The 20232-nt window shown below is 42.9% G+C and overlaps 1 protein-coding gene across 1 annotated transcript; it reads right to left on the bottom strand.

Annotated features, from left to right (window-relative positions):
• Positions 1 to 202: 202 nt before the first annotated feature.
• On the bottom strand, positions 203 to 1422 carry cryaa (crystallin, alpha A). The gene is made up of 3 exons (XM_061977502.1): positions 1091 to 1422; positions 897 to 1019; positions 203 to 831 (listed from the first exon to the last, which is right to left on the bottom strand). Exons 1-3 carry the CDS (start codon positions 1286 to 1288, stop codon positions 622 to 624), a joined length of 531 nt encoding a protein of 176 aa, XP_061833486.1. The 5' UTR covers positions 1289 to 1422; the 3' UTR covers positions 203 to 621.
• Between the last annotated feature and the right edge of the window lie 18810 nt (positions 1423 to 20232).

The following is a 20232-nucleotide window of genomic DNA, read 5'->3' as shown; positions in this document are numbered from 1 at the left end:
TATTTTGCTGTTTCACCTGTAGCACAAAGATGAGATGTCAATGTTTTTGTTCACACTGGATTAGTTTTTGGCATATTTAATGCTCAAAATGTGTCAAAGTGGCCACAAGCATCCTTCAGTTTTTCTGTGTGTGATCCTCGATGGGAGAAGTTTGTACATTATTGTGTAATTGGTTTTGAGAGAAGCACAAAAGAGTAGCACGTTGTTAATTGCAGCTAAGTGCAGCTTTATTTTTTTTCTTGAGCATGGACTTCTCAGTATAAGGGTATCCAGTGAACAATGCATAGACTATAACAGAATATATTGGAGACTTGAGAGAAGTTTCATGGTGATTGCAGTAATGGAAGCAGTCAGGTTTAGACAATTTTGCAGATGGAAAATCTGTAACAAGTGTAACATTTTACCATTAATCAGTAGTTAAAATTTGGCCAGATGACCGAAACATTCTCACAGGAACATGGTTGTTAAAACTCACTAGTGATGCTCTATGAGATTATGCTAAAACAATCTATGGGGGGCAAGAGTCAAGCAAGGAGGACTCGGGAGTCCTTGTAAGGGGATGGAGAAAGGAGGAGTATGGATGCTGTCATCCATTTTGCTCGACACCCACCACTCAAGCTTTTAGGAGGAGGCAGCAACATTGGGCTTGTCATCACGGGTGACCGGGATGTTGCGCTCACTACGGCCAGATTCGCTCCCTCCGCCATGCTTCGGCCCTGTCAGCGTCAGCAGGCCGTCTGCGGACAGCGTGCAGGTAATGGCTGATTGGTCCACACTGGAAGGGAGGCGGTAGCGTCGGTGAAACTCACGGGAAATGTAACCATGGTCATCCTGCAACAGAGACAAGTTAAAACTGCATCATTAGACATTCTAAAAAAAATGTTTATAGGACTCACCTGTCTCTCTCCATGCTTGCCCTGGATCTCTACATAGTCATCTGTAACCTTCACACTCAGGTCATCAGGGGAGAAGTGTTTAACGTCCAGGTAAACTGTGAACTTATCCTTGTCGGACCTTACCTGGAGGATGTATGAGTCAGGATATAATGAATAATTGCATCCGTGTTACACACTTTAAGCCCAGTTGTTACCTCTGATGTTCCAGAGTTAGAAGAATCCAGAAAGCTCCGGAACAGGGACTGTCTGTAATAAGGGCTTATAGTGGAGGCAGTGTAAGGGAAGAGGTCATAATCAAACATCCCCTCTCCAAAGAACTGATCGAAAAGTCGAGCTGGGTAGACCGAACCCAGAGCGCGTCTGAACCAGGGATGCTGGATGGCAATATCCATAGTGACTGTTGAGAGGTTTTAGTCTGGCACAGCTTGGTTTGACTCTGGTATTTAAATGTGGCTGTTCAGCTTAGAGTCCAGCAGACAAAGAGGTGGAGGTCAGAGCGTTGATGAAAACAGCGAATGGATCAACTTGCTCAACAGCTACCTCTTTATATATCTAAGAACTAGAAAGAGAGGCTTTAGCCACGATCCCTCTGGAATGGCATTATGTCATGGGGAGTTAGCACCGTCAGCAGAAAGCGGGTTGAGGATGCACTGATGGGGTCTGGGATGGTGGGGTTTCAGGGCGGAGTCGAGAGCCTGATGTGACTCAATGTCACCAACACGCCACTCGGGGCTGCCAAAACAAACCACGCTACATGTGGACGGCAGGACAAATGGAATCAGGTCAGGAAGCTGTGAATTGCTGTATTGTTTCATGGTGGGTGTCTCTGCCAGGAGTCTGTAGGGACAAGGCCACTAGAAAAAGAGGATTTGAAAAATGGTTATGGTTTTATTTTTTTTCGAACATACTACAAGGTTACAATGAGGCACATAACATATTTACAGTTTCACACTTCAACATTCCGAAATGGAGTAGGAAAATGAAAAGTTTATTTTTTTCTACCTATTTTGACTGTCATGTTATTAATCATATCCACTTGGCATCAATTGCACTGGTCACTCAAGGGTGGGTCCCCACATCTGCGGTCCCTTCCAGGGTTTCACAATGTTCTGATTGAGTTTAGTTTTTTCTTGCCCTGATGTGAGATCTGAGCCGAGGACGTCGTTGCGGCTTGTTCAGCCCTTGAGACATGTGTGATTAAGGGCTATGTAAGTAAACTTTGATTGATATGGTTTTACATTTCACAGCGATTACTAACAGGTTTGTTCACTTCCTGTGTTCACGCTATTACAAATAATAATTAATTATCAAAGTTTACATAAATAGTTATTAAATGGGAACTGCACTATTTTTTTTAAATAATGTCTCATTTACAATCCTTACGTGAGACAAGCATACACATGTTTTTCCTTTTTTTTATGCATTCAAACTTGTAAATAAACACTAGCAAAAGTCAGCTAACAATGGTCTATTCCACCTATAAAGTGCTCTAATATACTGTATATATATGTATATATGCATATATATATATATATATACATATATACATATATATATATATATATATATATATATATATATATATATATATATATATATATATATATATATATATATATATATATGCTGTAAGTATATATGCAATATAGTAACAGGCATATTCATGAGAACATGTAATATTTACATGTTTTGTTCATTTAAAGCACAGGTGTCAAACTCAAGGCCCTGGGGACAGATCTGGCTCGAGACATCATTTTATCTGGAATGATTTGTGTCAATAAAGTATTTAATATTTTCTCAGTAAAGGTAATGGATTTTTTTCATTTTGACAGAAAAAATATATGTACTGCTTGAAATTGCATGCCTTTTAAACTTTAAAATATCCATTATTGCAACAAATACTCCAGTATGTACTTTCCAAATATTTTTGTCTAAATAAAAATACTTATCTTTACAGCAAACTAGCCATGAAATTCATAAACATGACAATACATTTTACGTTGTTCTTTACAGCATATTATTGTGAATTGAAAAAACTACTACAGTTTTTTGCGTTAAAATTTTGTTGATTGAGCTGCCAGTTTTTGACTGTAAAATCTACGGTTGTTAAGACGGTACATTTATTTTTACTAGAGATGTCCGATAATATCGGCCTGCCGATATTATCTGCCGATAAATGCGTTAAAATGTAATATCGGAAATTATCGGTATCATTTTTTTTATTATCGTTTTTTTATTTTTTATTTTTTTAATGAAATCAACATAAAAATCAATCAATCAATCAATCAATGTTTATTTATATAGCCCTAAATCACAAAAGTCTCAAAGGACTGTAAAACACAAGATACACTTACAATTAGTGCACCAACCCAAAAAACCTTCCTCCCCCATACTCATTCACACTCATTCACACAAAAGGGTTGTTTCTTTCTGTTATTAATATTCTGGTTCCTACATTATATGTCAATATACAAACCCCGTTTCCATATGAGTTAGGAAATTGTGTTAGATGTAAATATAAACGGAATACAATGATTTGCAAATCCTTTTCAACCCATATTCAGTTGAATATGCTACAAAGACAACATATTTGATGTTCAAACTGATAAACATTTTTTTTTTTGCAAATAATCATTAATTTTAGAATTTGATGCCAGCAACACGTGACAAAGAAGTTGGGAAAGGTGGCAATAAATACTGACAACATTGAGGAATGCTCATCAAACACTTATTTGGAACATCCCACAGGTGTGCATGCAAATTGGGAACAGGTGGGTGCCATGATTGGGTATAAAAGTAGATTCCATGAAATGCTCAGTCATTCACAAACAAGGATGGGGTGAGGGTCACCACTTTGTCAACAAATGCGTGAGCAAATTGTTGAACAGTTTAAGAAAAACCTTTCTCAACCAGCTATTGCAAGGAATTTAGGGATTTCACCATCTACGGTCCGTAATATCATCAAAGGGTTCAGAGAATCTGGAGAAATCACTGCACGTAAGCAGCTACGCCTGTGACCTTCGATCCCTCAGGCTGTACTGCATCAACAAGCAACATCAGTGTGTAAAGGATATCACCACATGGGCTCAGGAACACTTCAGAAACCCACTGTCAGTAGCTACAGTTGGTCGCTACATCTGTAAGTGCAAGTTAAAACTCTCCTATGCTAGGCGAAAACCGTTTATCAACAACACCCAGAAACGCCGTCGGCTTCGCTGGGCCTGAGCTCATCTAAGATGGACTGATACAAAGTGGAAAAGTGTTCTGTGGTCTGACGAGTCCACATTTCAAATTGTTTTTGGAAACTGTGGACGTCGTGTCCTCCGGACCAAAGAGGAAAAGAACCATCCGGATTGTTATAGGCGCAAAGTTGAAAAGCCAGCATCTGTGATGGTATGGGGGTGTATTAGTGCCCAAGACATGGGTAACTTACACATCTGTGAAGGCGGCATTAATGCTGAAAGGTACATACAGGTTTTGGAGCAACATATGTTGCCATCCAAGCAACGGTACCATAGACGCCCCTGCTTATTTCAGCAAGACAATGCCAAGCCACGTGTTACATCAACGTGGCTTCATTGTAAAAGAGTGCGGGTACTAGACTGGCCTGCCTGTAGTCCAGACCTGTCTCCCATTGAAAATGTGTGGCACATTATGAAGCCTAAAATACCACAACGGAGACCCCCAGACTGTTGAACAACTTAAGCTGTACATCAAGCAAGAATGGGAAAGAATTCCACCTGAGAAGCTTAAAAAAATGTGTCTCCTCAGTTCCCAAACGTTTACTGAGTGTTGTTAAAAGGAAAGGCCATGTAACACAGTGGTGAACATGCCCTTTCCCAACTACTTTGGCATGAGTTGCAGCCATGAAATTCTAAGTTAATTATTATTTGCAAAAAAAAAATCAAGTTTATGAGTTTGAACATCAAATATGTTGTCTTTGTAGTGCATTCAATTGAATATGGGTTGAAAAGGATTTGCAAATCATTGTATTCCGTTTATATTTACATCCAACACAATTTCCCAACTCATATGGAAACGGGGTTTGTATATCAATACAGTCTGCAAGGGATACAATTCGTAAGCACACATGATTGTGCGTGCTGCTGGTCCACTAATAGTACTAACCTTTAACAGTTAATTTTACTAATTTTTATTAATTACTAGTTTCAATGTAACTGTTTTTATATTGTTTTACTTTCTTTTTTATTCAAGAAAAATTAATTAATTAATCTTATTTTATTTTATAATTTTTTTTTAAAATTACCTTATTTTCACCATACCTGGTTGTCCAAATTAGGCATAATAATGTGTTAATTCCACGACTGTATATATCGGTTGATATATAATTAAAGAGTTGGACAATATCGGAATATCGGATATCGGCAAAAAGCCATTATCGGACATCCCTAGTTTTTACGGTAGAAAAACTGGCAGCTAAGTTGCCAGAATAAAAAAAGAATTTGTACTGTTTTGCCATTAACATTATAATGTTGTAAAAACCAATGTAAATTTAAATTTAAAATGTAACCAAAATTCTGGCAACTATGGAATGTCACCTCGCTAGGGGGAAGGAGCCTGAGCTAGTGCGCCAGGTGGAGAAGTTCCGGCTAGATATAGTCGGACTCACTACGACGCACAGCAAAGGCTCTAGAACCAGTTCTCTCGAGAGGGGCTGGACTCTCTTCCACATGGGCGTTGCACGCAGTGAGAGGAGACGGGCTGGGGTAACATTCTTGTTGCCCCCCGGCTCAAAGCCTGCACGTTGGAGTTCAACCCAGTGGACGAGATGGTAGCTTCCCTACGCCTTCGGGTGGGAGGACGGGTCCTGACTGTTGTTTGTGCTTACGCACACCAAACAGCAGTTCAGAGTACCCACCCTTTTTGGATACACTCAAGGGAGTACTGGAAAGTGCTCCCCCGGGTGATTCCCTTGTCCTACTGGGGGACTTCAACACTCATGTTGGCAACGACAGTGAAACCTGGAGATGCGTGATTGAGAAGAATGGCCGCCCGGATCTGAACCCGAGTGGTGTTTTGTTATTGGACATTTGTGCTCGTCACAGATTGTCCATAACAAACACCATGTCCAAACATAAGGGTGTCCATATGTGCACTTGGCACCAGGACACCCTCGGCCGCAGTTCCATGATCAACTTTGTAGTTGTGTCATCGGATTTGCGGCCTCATGTTTTGGACACTCGGATGAAGAGAGGGGCAGAGTGTTATGTTTAGACTAAAGGGGAGGTGACGGCTCAGACACCAGGGGGCAGTATGTACAATTATTTATTATATATATATATATATATATATATATATATATATATATATATATATATATAACAATACTAATTTAATAAACTAAGAAAATGGAGTGTGAACTATATCCAAAAAGGGAATGGTGTAAGACTATGTGTAGAATTTAACTGAAGTGAGTGTTACCAAAGTGTTGAACGAGATACGAGGAAGTCCAGGGGGCAGGCAGATGATCAGGGGCCAGAAAGAGACGTCAGAATCCAGGGGTGAGCAAGAGGTCGAGGAACGAAGGAGGCAGTCAGAGTCCAGAGGGAGATCCAAGGAAAAATGAGACGCACAGCTCACTTTCCAGGCGACGAAGGGTACTGCGGGGACACGGGAGAAGACAAGGGACAAATCAAGGCATGGAGCGGAAACACGAATAGAGCATAAAGCTTGTTGCTTACGGTACACCATGAGAAAACTAAGTTCCCGCGCCGATCTTAGGGTCCACTGGTCTTTTAACCAGCTCGCCCTCATCAGTTCCAGGTGTGCAGATTGCCGGTGAGTGATTGCAGCTGGTGGCTGCTGCAGGGCGGGGACGCGCATGGCGCGTCCCTAGATGTGCGCACCCGTGGGCGTGTCCCGAGGTGCGCACAGACGGATGAGCGGCGTTGGCAGGAGCCTGAGCCGTAACAGTACCCCTCTCCTTATGGACAGCTCCCAGATGTCCTACAGGTCGTACCACAAAAGGCACAGGAAAAAAAAAGTTAAGGGAGGGCGGAGGGGTGAATTGGTGGTGGGTCGCCGACCCAAATGTCCCCGAATCCACCGAGGACGAGTCTGGTGGCGGCGGCGAGTAGAACACCGCTGAGGCCGGCGAGGCGGTCGACCAAGGAACGGCCACCATCTTGGCCGTCGGGAAGGCAGACGCGAGTAGCGCAATGGTGCGTCTCGCCGGAAACGAGGAGGAGACGTCTGAGGCGTGGAAGCAGCAGCAGAAGTAGCCATCGGCGTGGAAGAAGCAGCGGAAGTAGTCATCGGCGTGGAAGCAGCAGCGGAAGTAGTCATCGGCGTGGAAGCAGCAGCGGAAGTAGTCATCAGCGTGGAAGCAGCGGATGTCAAAGCCGGAGACGAGAAGGGCAGCTGAGGAGCAGGCCGAGGTGCTGAAGTCGGCGGGGCAGGCCGAGGTGCTGAAGTCGGCGGAGCAGGCCGAGGTGCTGAAGTCGGCGGAGCAGGCCGAGGTGCTGAAGTCGGCGGAGCAGGCCAAGGTGCTGATGTCGGTGCTGCTGGCTGCGGGGCAGAGGTCGAGGCCAGCCTGGAAGCTGGCGGAGACGCATGGGTCAGCCTGGAAGCTGGTGCTAGCTCGGAGGCTAGCTCGGGGACAGGTGCTAGCTCGGAGGCTAGCTCGGGGACAAGTGCTAGCTCGGAGGCTAGCTCGGGGACAAGTGCTAGCTCGGAGGCTAGTTCGGAGACAAGTGCTAGCTCGGAGGCTAGCTCGGGGACAAGTGCTAGCTCGGGGACAAGTGCTAGCTCGGACGCTAGCTCGGTGACAAGTGCTAGCTCGGAGGCTAGCTCGGGGACAAGTGCTAGCTCGGAGGCTAGCTCGGGGACAAGTGCTAGCTCGGAGGCTAGCTCGGGGACAAGTGCTAGCTTGGGGACAAGTGCTAGCTCGGGGACAAGTGCTAGCTCGGGGACAAGTGCTAGCTCGGACGCTAGCTCGGTGACAAGTGCTAGCTCGGGGACATTTGCTAGCTCGGACGCTAGCTCGGGGACAGGTGCTAGCTCGGACGCTAGCTCGGGGACAGGTGCTAGCTCGGACGCTAGCTCGGGGAAAGGTGCTAGCTCGGACGCTAGCTCGGGGACAGGTGCTAGCTCGGACGCTAGCCGAGGGGCTGGTGCTAGCTCAGGGGCTAGCCGAGGGGCTGGTGCTAGCTCAGGGGCTAGCCGAGGGGCTGGTGCTAGCTCAGGGGCTAGCCGAGGGGCTGGTGCTAGCTCAGGGACTAGCTGAGGGGCTGGTGCTAGCTCAGGGGCTAGCCAGGGGGCTGGTAGCTGTGGCTGGGAAAAGCGAAAAATAGGTGGAATAAGTCTGCCAGGGAGTAGCCTGTCTTGGTGCAGCTGCGCCACCCCATCAGTACAGCCACCAGTACTATCCCCCCCTCCGAAAGCGGATGCCAGACGCTTCTTGCTGGCTGAGGAACAGTCTCTAAGGGTGGGAGGAGGGTATCCAGGCGACGAGAAAATTCCTCCTTGCTCATATCGCTACTAAACATACCCTTCCAAGACATGTCGACAGGGCAACAAAAAGCCTCCCGTGTGGAGCGAAAAAAAGAAAAAGACATGGTGAATGGGGCAAAAAGAGGAAGAAAAAAAATTTCACAGGGGCGGAACTAAAGTCACTGGGGCGGGGCTAAGGAACTGTGCCGTCAGGTCCTTAATAATTTTGGCGGGAACTTACTGTTATGTTTAGACTAAAGGGGAGGTGACGGCTCAGACACCAGGGGGCAGTATGTACAATTATTTATTATATATATATATATATATATATATATATATATATATATATATATATATATATATATATATATATATATATAGGGCGTCACGGTGGCACAGGGGTTAGTGCATCTGCCTCACAATACGAAGGTCCTGAGTAGTCTTGGGTTCAAAACCGGGCTCGGGATCTTTCTGTGTGGAGTTTGCATGTTCTCCCCGTGACTGCGTGGGTTCCCTCCGGGTACTCCGGCTTCCTCCCACCTCCAAAGACATGCACCTGGGGATAGGTTGATTGGCAACACTAAATTGGCCCTAGTGTGTGAATGTGAGTGTGAATGTTGTCTGTCTATCTGTGTTGGCCCTGCGATGAGGTGGCGACTTGTCCAGGGTGTACACCGCCTTCCGCCCGATTGTAGCTGAGATAGGCTCCAGCGCCCCCCGCGACCCCAAAAAGGGAATAAGCGGTAGAAAATGGATGGATGGATGGATATATATATATATATATATATATATATATATATATATATTTCTATATATATAATAATAACAAACAATACTAATTTAATAAACTAAGGAAATGGAGTGTGAACTATATCCAAAAAGGGAATGGTGTAAGACTATGTGTAGAATTTAACTGACGTGAGTGTTACCAAAGTGTTGAACGAGATACGAGGAAGTCCAGGGGGCAGGCAGATGATCAGGGGCCAGAGAGAGACGTCAGAATCCAGGGGCGAGCAAGAGGTCGAGGAACGAAGGAGGCAGTCAGAGTCCAGAGGGAGATCCAAGGAAAAATGAGACGCACAGCTCACTTTCCAGGCGACGAAGGGTACTGCGGGGACACGGGAGAAGACAAGGGACAAATCAAGGCATGGAGAGGAAACACGAATAGAGCATAAAGCTTGTTGCTTACGGTACACCATGAGAAAACTAAGTTCCCGCGCCGATCTTAGGTTCCACTGGTCTTTTAACCAGCTCGTCCTCATCAGTTCCAGGTGTGCAGATTGCCGGTGAGTGATTGCAGCTAGTGGCTGCTGCAGGGCGGGAACGTGCGCGGCGCGTCCCTGGATGTGCGCACCCGTGGGCGTGTCCCGAGGTGCGCACAGACGGATGAGCGCCGTTGGCAGGAGCCTGAGCCGTAACACAGAGCTTTCTACCGAACACCACCTGGTGGGGAGTTGGCTGCGATGGTGGGGGAGGATGCCGGACAGACCTGTCAGGCCCAAACTCATTGTGAGGGTCTGCTGGGAAGGTCTAACAGAGTCTCCTGTCAGAGAGAGTTTCAATTCCCACCTCCGGAAGAACTTTGAACATGTCACGAGGGAGGTGCTGGACATTGAGTCCGAGTGGACCATCTTCCGCACCTCTATTGTCGAGGTGGCTGATTGGAGCTGTGGCCGCAAGGGTGCCTGTCGTGGCGGTAATCCTAGAACCCGTTGGTGGACACCGGCGGGTAGGGATGCCGTCAAGCTGAAGAAAGAGTCCTATCGAGTTATTTTGGCTCATAGGACTCCGGAGGCAGCGGACAGGTACCGACAGGCCAAGCGGTGTGCGGCTTCAGCGGTCGCGGAGGCAAGTACTCGGACATGGGAGGAGTTCGGGGAGCCATGGGAAACGACTTCCGGACGGCTTCGAAGCGATTCTGGACCACTATCCGCCGCCTCAGGAAGGGGAAGCAGTGCACTGTCAACACCGTGTATGGTGAGGAGGGTGTTCTGCTGACCTCGACTGTGGATGTTGTGGATCGGTGGAGGGAATACTTCGAAGACCTCCTCAATCCCACCAACACGTTTTCCTATGAGGAAGCAGTGCCTGGGGAATCTGTGGTGGGCTCTCCTATTTCTGGGGCTGAGGTTGCTGAGGTAGTTAAAAAGCTCCTCGGTGGCAAGGCCCCGGGGGTGGATGAGATCCTCAAGGCTCTGGATGCTGTGAGGCTGTCTTGGTTGACAAGACTCTGCAACATCGCGTGGACATCGGGGGCGGGACCTCTGGATTGGCAGAACTGGGGTGGTGGTTTCTCTCTTTAAGAAGGGGAACCGTAGAGTGTTTTCTAACTATCGTGGGATCACACTCCTCAGCCTTCCCAGTAAGGTCTATTCAGGTGTACTGGAGAGGAAGCTACGCCGGATAGTCGAACCTCGGATTCAGGAGGAACAGTGTGGTTTTTGTCCTGGTCGTGGAACTGTAGACCAGTTCTATACTCTCGGCAGGGTCTTTGAGGGTGCATGGGAGTTTGCTCAACCAGTCTACATGTGCTTTGTGGACTTGGAGAAGGCATTCGACCGTGTCCCTCGGGAAGTCCTGTGGGGAGTGCTCAGAGAGTATGGGGTATCGGACTGTCTGATTGTGGCGGTCCGCTCCCTGTACAATCAGTGTCAGAGCTTGGTCGGACATGTTTCCAGTGAGGGCTGGACTCCGCCAAGGCTGCCCTTTTTCACCGATTCTGTTCATAACTTTTATGGACAGAATTTCTAGGCGCAGTCAAGGCGTTGAGGGGATCTCGTTTGGTGGCTGCAGGATTAGGTCTCTGATTTTTGCAGATGATGTGGTCCTGATGGCTTCATCTGGCCAGGATCTTCAGTTCTCACTGGATCGGTTCGCAGCCGAGTGTGAAGCGACTGTGATGAGAATCAGCACCTCCAAGTCCGAGTCCATGGTTCTCGCCCGGAATAGGGTGGAGTGCCATCTCCGGGTTGCGGAGTTGACCCTGTCCCAAGTGGAGGAGTTCAAGTACCTCGGAGTCTTGTTCACGAGTGAGGGAAGAGTGGATCGTGAGATCGACAGGCGGATCGGTGCGGCGTCTTCGGGTGGCAGGGCTCTCCCTTAGAGATAGGGTGAGAAGCTCTGCCATCCGGGAGGAGCTCAAAGTAAAGCCGCTGCTCCTCCACATCGAGAGGAGCCAGATGAGGTGGTTCGGGCATCTGGTCAGGATGGCACCCGAACGCCTCCCTAGGGAGGTGTTTCGGGCACGTCCGACCGGTAGGAGGCCACGGGGAAGACCCAGGACACGTTCGGTAGACTATGTCTCCCGGCTGGCCTGGGAACGCCTCGGGATCCCCCGGGAAGAACTGGACGAAGTGGCTGGGGAGAGGAAAGTCTGGGCTTCCCTGCTTAGGCTGCTGCCCCCGCGACCCGACCCCGGATAAGCGGAAGAAGATGGATGGCGACTTGTCCAGGCCTTCCGCCCGAATGCAGCTGAGATAGGCTACAGCACCCCCCGCTACCCCGAAAGGGACAAGCGGTAAAAAATGGATGGATCCAGAAACTTATATCTTTGAGCCTGAATATAAGGAAGATGAGCTAAAAGTTTTAGAAGCTGAGTGATAAGCAGATTCGGCAAGTAGCTCTATTGCTAAGTGCTAAACAAAAAATACAAACATAATTAAATAATCACTTATTGTACAATGTCTTCTCTTACTGGGATGCTGACTAATAGGATGTTTATGTCTTTTTATTTAGATGAAGAATTAATCATAAGCCTCACACAGGTTAAAAAATATTAAAAAAGTGTGCGCAAACAAGCATTTTTTTGTGTCTTTCTCGCTATATCCGGGTTTTTGTTGAATGTCAAAGTTTTAGTTTATGGCCACAAGCTTCTCCAAGTGAGAGGCATGATTTATAATCCAGCACAAACTTTTACCAACTCAGCGGTGATGCAGCAGCTTTTCAGCTCAGTATGTCAACACTACAGCTGCATAAACTGGTTAACTCTCTGTGATCATGGCGCTGCTGAAAGCAATTCCTCAGCTTTAGAGTTTATAATAATATCGCTAGTACTCGGTTAATATGCAGGTCACAACATGTAAATGTTTTATTAGAGGGTCTTTATTGGCGCAATAGATGACTCCCATTTGCTTCATTGTTAGCCACCTCATACTTGCTGTATATTACATGTTAGAATGCATAAAAACAAAAGACGTATGTGTTCTTGTCTCATGAATGTATTGTGAATAAAAGGCAAAATTACAAAAAAGTTTAGTTCCCTATAAGATGTACACATAAATAGATACATTTGTAATACATGATAGATTATGCCTTTTTCATAAATAAGGTTCAAAATGTTTATCAGGATTCTTCTTCCTTGTACTTTGTTTGAACAGCCTTTTTTTAAACTACGATACATTGTTTGACTTCTTTGCTTGATGCTGTCATGATATCTGTTCCTGGTAGTTCCTGTGTTTTGTTACCCATGTACTCGTTTGGGTTTTACCTGTGTCTTGTGACCTTTGTTTTCACCAATCGGCCCTCTTCTTCTTCTTGTGTTTTGTTGTCCATGTGCATTGTGTTGTTTAATTAATCTGCGTATTAACTTCTCAGTTTTCTGTCTGTTCTTATTGTCTGGCCGTCAAATGTGTTTTGTGGTAAATTTCGCTCTAAGATGGTTTTAGAGTTTATAGCTTTTCTGTGTTGTTTATGTTTTTGATATGCTCAATTTCAACTTTATGTTTACTGCCATATTTTGGAATAAACCTCTTTTGACTGTTGCCTTGTCCTTGTTAATCTGCATTTGGGTCCACCTCCCTGCCTCATCCCAACCGTGACAAATCGGTTCCCTGATTTAATCCCACCTACTGATGTGCTAAAAGTGTTTTAAGTTCAACTTTTCCCAAGGTTATATTTCTCTTCTTTTGTTTTGAAGAATTGTTGTACATTCTAACAAGTTATTTGCTTTGCGCATGATTTTAGCTCTTGTGAATCATTGAAATTCAATATTTCATTTGATTTAATAAAGAGTTTAAATGTTCTCCATAGCCGATGTTATGTATTATCCTAACTGACCTTCGTTGTATCACGGTTAGTAAATGAAGCATACTTTTGTAGCAGTGACGTGCAGTCACTAGAGGCAGGTGACCTGCCATCATGGAAAGAAAAAAAATGTAAAAAGAAAAAAAAAAAATTAAATTGTTATATGTACCCAGTGATTATACTATAAAGTTATTTTCCATTTAACTTCACCAGTTTTAGATTATTTTTATTCAAAATCGCTGAATTTTCACATTTGCCGTTCAAATACTGAGAAGAGACGGTTGAGGCACGTCACTCAGTGCCGCAACATGGATTGCGCAATGACTCGGCTAACTGCTGGCCTGCTGTGCAGTGAGACTGTATTGCTATATGAACTATATTATACATTTCCATAGTTTAGTTAGCTGAGGTATATAATGTACAGTGTATTTTGTCAACAACTGTATGTGTGTAAAGTATTTCTTGTGCTGAGTGATCATAAAACGGCTGCAAAAGACGCACTGGCTGAGGCTCGCCTCCTGCACCCCCGCCGTAGAATTGTTGTATCAACTAAAGCCCACACTTAAACTTTCCACGTGCAAGATTGAATCTATTTAAAAAAATTATTTCATAAGAAGCCAAAAAGTACAAAAACAATAATGTTGGTGTTGGAGGAGTTGTGAATGACTGCAGGGACACAACATTAGAGATACACCTGCAGACTGCAGGTGTACCTAATCCACAACTCCTCCAACACGAACATTATTGTTTTTGCACTTTTTGGCTTCTTATTAAATAACTTTTGTAACCTATTTTCATGGGCTTTCCTCTTTGTGATGTTAAGTTCCTGTTATGCGCTGTTATACAGTATATGCCTTGAGCTCTTATTTTGAAGGCGCTAAGAGCGGAAATGATGTCACGTTGCGGAGGTTTTTGAAAGAAGGTAAATAAACTGGAGCCTCCGTGTTTGTTATTTTGTAGGTTCATACAGTATAGGCGACATTTATAAACCCTCGGTTACACTTTTTTAAATAGATTCAATCTTGCATGTGGAAAGTTTAAGTGAGGGCTTTAGTTGCGGCGCATGGACTTAATTTCTAAGTAAAGGTAAGACCATAATAACGTTTTTTTTATTAAATGTGCTTTTTTGTGTGCTACAGTTTGTATGTGTAAAGTTAAAGTTAAGTTAAAGTACCAATGATTGTCACACACACACTAAGTGTAATGAAATTTGTCCTCTGCATTTGACCCATCCCCTTGATCACCCTCTGGGAGGTGAGGGGAGCAGTGGGCAGCAGCAGCGCCGCGCCTGGGAATCATTTTTGGTGATTTAACCCCCAATTTCAACCCTTGATGCTGAGTGCCAAGCAGGGAAGAATGCTGGTATGAGCTTTTAAACATAACCCGTTAACTGCTGCCAATCAAATGGTGAATAAGATACTCTTTAGGGTTCATATGTTTGTAAATCTGACTGTGATGAAGTCAGTGCCTCACCAGCCATCAACCTCACCGCATGTCACTGTTTTGTAGTTATTTCCCCATGTTTCAACAACATAACTCAGATCTGGTGACACTAGAGCAGGGGTGTCGAACTTGTTTTCATCGAGGGCCACATTGTAGTCATGGCTGCCCTCAGAGGGCCGCTTGTAACAGTGAATGTAAGAATATAAAAGTATATATATTAGCCTCATTATATTATTGCCTATGCATTTGGTTATTTGATTTTTGTACGTACAAATTGATGGATATTTGCTTTGATATCGTAAGTCAAGGTGACAAGCAGATATTTAAATATTTATCGTTATGTTTTTTTTTTACAAACTATCATACTGTATATAATAATTAGGGGTGCTAAAAAATGTTTATCACATTCGAATCCAGATTTTTTTTTTGTCATTTTAAAAAAAAAAAAATGTTTTATTTTTTTTTGACAATTTCATAAAAATAAAAAAAATGTTTAGGCCATCTCTATGCTTACTTGGTGCACGTATGTGTCATACATTAGCAATCAAAAGTAGGCTTTGTAACCCGTAAGCTGTTTTGTTAAGGTGTTATTATTATACCAAATAATACATTGCAAAAATCAGTTTGAATCGAGAATCGTGTTGAATCGAGAATCGATTATGAATCAAATCCTCCCCCCAAGAATCGGAATCGAATGGCGAGATGCCCAAAATTCACACCTATAACAATTTGTATATATATCAAAGTTTTTAAAACATATGAAATTTCATGTATACATTTTTTTCTGTCAAAACGGAAACAATGAGAACATTTAGTAAGAAAGATGAAGTATCCACATAATTCCCAGGCTCTCGCGGGCCACGTTAAATGACGTGTCGAGCCGGATTTGGCCCCCGGGCCTTGAGTTTGACATGTGTGAACTAGAGAAGAGTAGAGAATATGGAGTGATTTTTGGTCTAGAAAATATTTTTCTCAATTATTGAAGTATTTCGAAGCCACCTTTTGTTGTATGTTTTTTTAATTTTTTTGTTTCAATCTATTAATATGCCAAAAAAAAAAAATTTCATTTACCCTGTCAAATGCCTGTCTACTATCTTTTTATTGTTACCAAATAACAGTATTTTAGTTTTACCTAAATTCAAGGACAGTCTTTTTTTTTTACATCAAACTACAAGTTATTAATTTCTTCAGTTACTGTTTTTATTGACTTCTGTGTGATCTCTCCTGAACAAAACATGGTTTTGTTGCCGCAAATAATCATTTGGGACTTTAGAGGTGTTGTTAGTACAGAGATAGAACGTTTTGGTTATTTCAATTACTGCCTTCAATGTTGAAATGTTAGTTCTGTATCTGTAGTTTGAAAAAAACAATGTAAACATTTCAATGACACAATTTACAGCCACTGGAAAGTACAGCAGTATAGTATAATTCAGGCCTGGGCAATTATTTTGACTCAAATTTAGAGAAAAAAAAATGTGTCTGGGGGCTGGTATATATATTTTTAGGAACACTAATACAAAACCTCACAATAATGTCTGATTGAAAGCTAAAAATTGTATTACACACCGCCTTAAGAAACGGAATGGAATTTAAATTTTTTTTACTGAATGAGACACAGAATATACATGAAAATAAAGAATGAGTGATTTACAATATTAAGTATGAACGATAAAACACTGAATATTGACAACATATGAACGTCACACCCCCTCTCGATCGACATATTTTACAATCAAGTGAAACGCAACAAAAATGCAACAAACACAGTGAAATATGAACGCGAAGGGTAAAAAATAAACCCAACATCTAATATATTTGATATAACACTAAGCTTTAGAACTTTGTTGTAAAAATCTCCTTCCGCATCTGTCCCTGACACCTGCATTTCAGGCTTGCCCCTCTGGAAACACTCTGTGGAAATGCTCTCCACCGTGCCTCGTCTGAACTGCTGTGGTTTAGATTACCATAGTAACTAGTATATCATGCAAAAGCGCAGATTCCAACCATTGAAATACTTTAAATAGTTCAAGACTCATGGTAATTTAAAAACATCTCTGCACATCATAATGGCAGATAGAGTTCGATCTTAAAGATCTAAAAAAATTATTTGGGAATGTCCGGCGGGCCAAGTTGAAAAGCTTAACGGGCCACATGCGGCCCCCAATCCTTAATTTGCCCAGGTCTGGTGCAATTAATTAATAAGACAAGACTTCTGGTTACAGGGACGTGTTGTCAGGGTACAGCAGGCAGGCGAGGCAGAGCCTCTCTTGTTTTGATGAAAAACAAATAATTGGTCAAATAAATAAATAAATTATAAATGATAAATGGGTTGTACTTGTATAGCGCTTTTCTACCTTCAAGGTACTCAAAGCGCTTTGACACTACTTCCACATTTACCCATTCACACACACATTCACACACTGATGGAGGGAGCTGCCATGCAAGGCGCTAACCAGCACAATACTAATATTTGTTTTTTACTCTGTGCTACATACTGTATGTATTTTCTGGCGAGGATGAGAAACTATTGATTAGTGGAAGAACCACAGCTTATCTCTACAGATTGGCCCCAAGCAGGTATTAGGCTAACATTTGATGTTTATGGTCAAAATCAGGAAAAACTACTTTTCTTCTGCTGGTGTCTAAAGTAATAGTTTTCATCGAGCCCAAAAATTCCTGTCAGCAAGCCAGGTTAAAACTTAACCAGGAGAAATGTTAGGTTTTTTTTTCCCCCTCACTGCCTGCTATCCTTTTCCATCCATCTCTTGCTAACTGGAGTGTGAAACGATATGAATGAATACACACAGGGTGACAACACTCTAAGCTAACTGAGCTCTGGTTGTACAAGCCCTAAAGCCAAATGTACGTGCATGGAAGAGGGAGGTATACAAAAAATCACCACGTCAGCCTTTCATCCTGTCCAACGAGTGCTGGCCCAGTCACATAATATGTGCGGCTTCTGCACCACACACAAGTGAATGCAACGCATACTTCATCAACAGCGATACAGGTTACACTGAGGGTTGCCGTATAATCAACTTTAAGACTGTTACAAATATGCGCCACACTGTGAACCCACACCAAACAAGAATGACAAACACATTTTGGGAGAACATCCGCACCGTAACACAACATAAACACAACAGAACAAATACCCAGAACCCTTTGCAGCACTAACTCTTCCGGGCTGCAATATACACCCCCGCCTACCCCAACCGACGCACGAGGGATGGGGGTGGGTGTATATTGCAGCCCGTAAGAGTTAGTGATATATTGTCTGATGAACACCTTCATTCGATAATGAAGGTTGCCTCAGCTCAAATCCTGAGCCCCGACATTAATGAACTAGCATCCAAAAAAAGATGGCAGGTATCTGGCTTGGGCACATCAAATTAGATCAGTGTGTTGCAAACTGAGCAGTTTAAAGTCCTGAATGGTTGGTTTATTCATTGTTATTTTATTTTCAAATTTATTAGCCTGTGGAAAAAGTTAATGTTGATATTTACCTCAGAAGGCTGCAAATAGAAAAGAGGCATTCAATTTTTATTTAAATTGTATTTGATATGCCATTGATATTTTTTAATTATTATTATTATTATTTGAAACTCGATTTTGCATGTCACTATAAAGTTATATAAGCCTTGCTTGTTCAATATTCAATGCAAAACTTGTTTGGGTCCCTATCAAAAGGTTAATTTGTTCAACCTTGGCCCGCGGCTTTGTTCAGTTTGAAATTTTGGCCCACTCTGTATTTGAGTTTGACACCCCTGACATAAACAATATGGTTTGCCTGAGTGGCTGGACAGGACAGATTGAAAAAAAACATTTTTAAATTGATTTTTTATTTTTTATTAATTATCGCTCCAAATAAGAATCGCGATTAATCTGAAAATCGATATTTTATTTGACACCCCTACTGAATACTCTCAGGATACACTGTAAATATTGACAAGCATACATAAAATGGAGCTGCAGCGCAATTGCCTCTTTTCTCACAACCATGTGTGTAACTGTGTCAGTGTGCACATACTTTTCAGAAGTGTTAAATAAAGACTCGAAATAGCATTAGCAGTTGAGTTTTAGTCGTGTTTTAATTTTTTTGTCCCAGTATTGTGGCCGTTTTAATAATCAGTATATATTCTGCATATTCATGAAGACGAGCAGGCTAAACTGATTGCGCTCCTTATTCTGCTCACTAAAGAGACAAAATCCTCTGTGCACAAGTTTAGTGGATCAACTTTGCGTGTGCTATCAAGTTTGCACATATTTTTTTAATACAGGCAAACCTTTAGTTCTGTTGAACCTAAAAGTAAATGGCAAAAGATCTCAAATGTAACATTCATTTTTTAACAAAATGTGTGAAAACCAAATAAGGGGTTACTTCCCATGCTTTTTTCACCACTCGTGGTATTACTGTAGTCTAATCCTGCAGGGCTTTGGCCTGTTAACACAGGCTTAGTGGTTCTATATACTCTTCGGCCAAGAGCAAATGAGCCGGGCAGTTGGAGGGTAGGGTGGTGAACATTGTCTAGAATTTGGAGTTGGCTAGCTGCTGCCAACCGGACACAGACGTTGATTAGACTGGCTTCAGTTCACCAGAGTCAGCACTCTGGATTTTTAATCAATGGGACAGACAATTCTTATGAGTTCAAAACGAGCTGTTTAGGCTCTCAGCCTCTGTGTTTCTGGCTGTGTGAACATGCATGCAGTTATTCCTTCACTCACTCTGAATTTGTAAATGAAGAGATTGATTATTTTGTATGTCTCTCCAAGTTTAAATTTGTCTACGACATTCTAATAGCATTTTTTCTTATTGCTACAATGAACCAGAATAACGTTAAAAAACAAGCCCCGCCTTGCAGGACTTTGTGATGTTGCGATTATACTAATTCATGCAAATGAAATCAGTCCCCTCTAATTACACTATTTGCAGCCTTGTAACTTAGCCCAATTACCAAAACTTCTCCTATATTTTGGCCAATAATTGTTATTTTCTAACCAACTGTCTAGGCAATCAAATGTGTTCCTGCAATGTCCTGTGTTGCCCACCCACATCCTTACTTCTTTGTTTACATTGACAGAGATGTCTACATACAGGGATGGGTACCAAATTAGGTGCTTTTATAGGCAGCGACCAAATTCAAACAGAAAGGCTCCACTTTTAGAAATGTGCTAGCTTGATGTTAATTTGCCATAGACATGCTACTGATCAGCATTAGTGATTTTACATTTTCACACCTCCATATTTGATAATGAAAACTACAAAACCCAAAACCAGTGAAGTTGGCACGTTGTGTAAATCATAAATAAAAAACAGAATACAATGATTCGCAAATCCTTTTCAACTTATTTTCAATTGAATAGACTGCAAAGACAAGATATTTATTGTTCGCACAGAGAAACACTTTTTTTTTTTTCA

The sequence above is a fragment of the Nerophis lumbriciformis genome, linkage group LG01, assembly GCF_033978685.3.
Source record: "Nerophis lumbriciformis linkage group LG01, RoL_Nlum_v2.1, whole genome shotgun sequence".
NCBI classification, from domain to species: domain Eukaryota; kingdom Metazoa; phylum Chordata; class Actinopteri; order Syngnathiformes; family Syngnathidae; genus Nerophis; species Nerophis lumbriciformis.
Note: the sequence above shows the minus strand (reverse complement) of the source record. Positions and strands in the feature narration are given on the sequence as shown.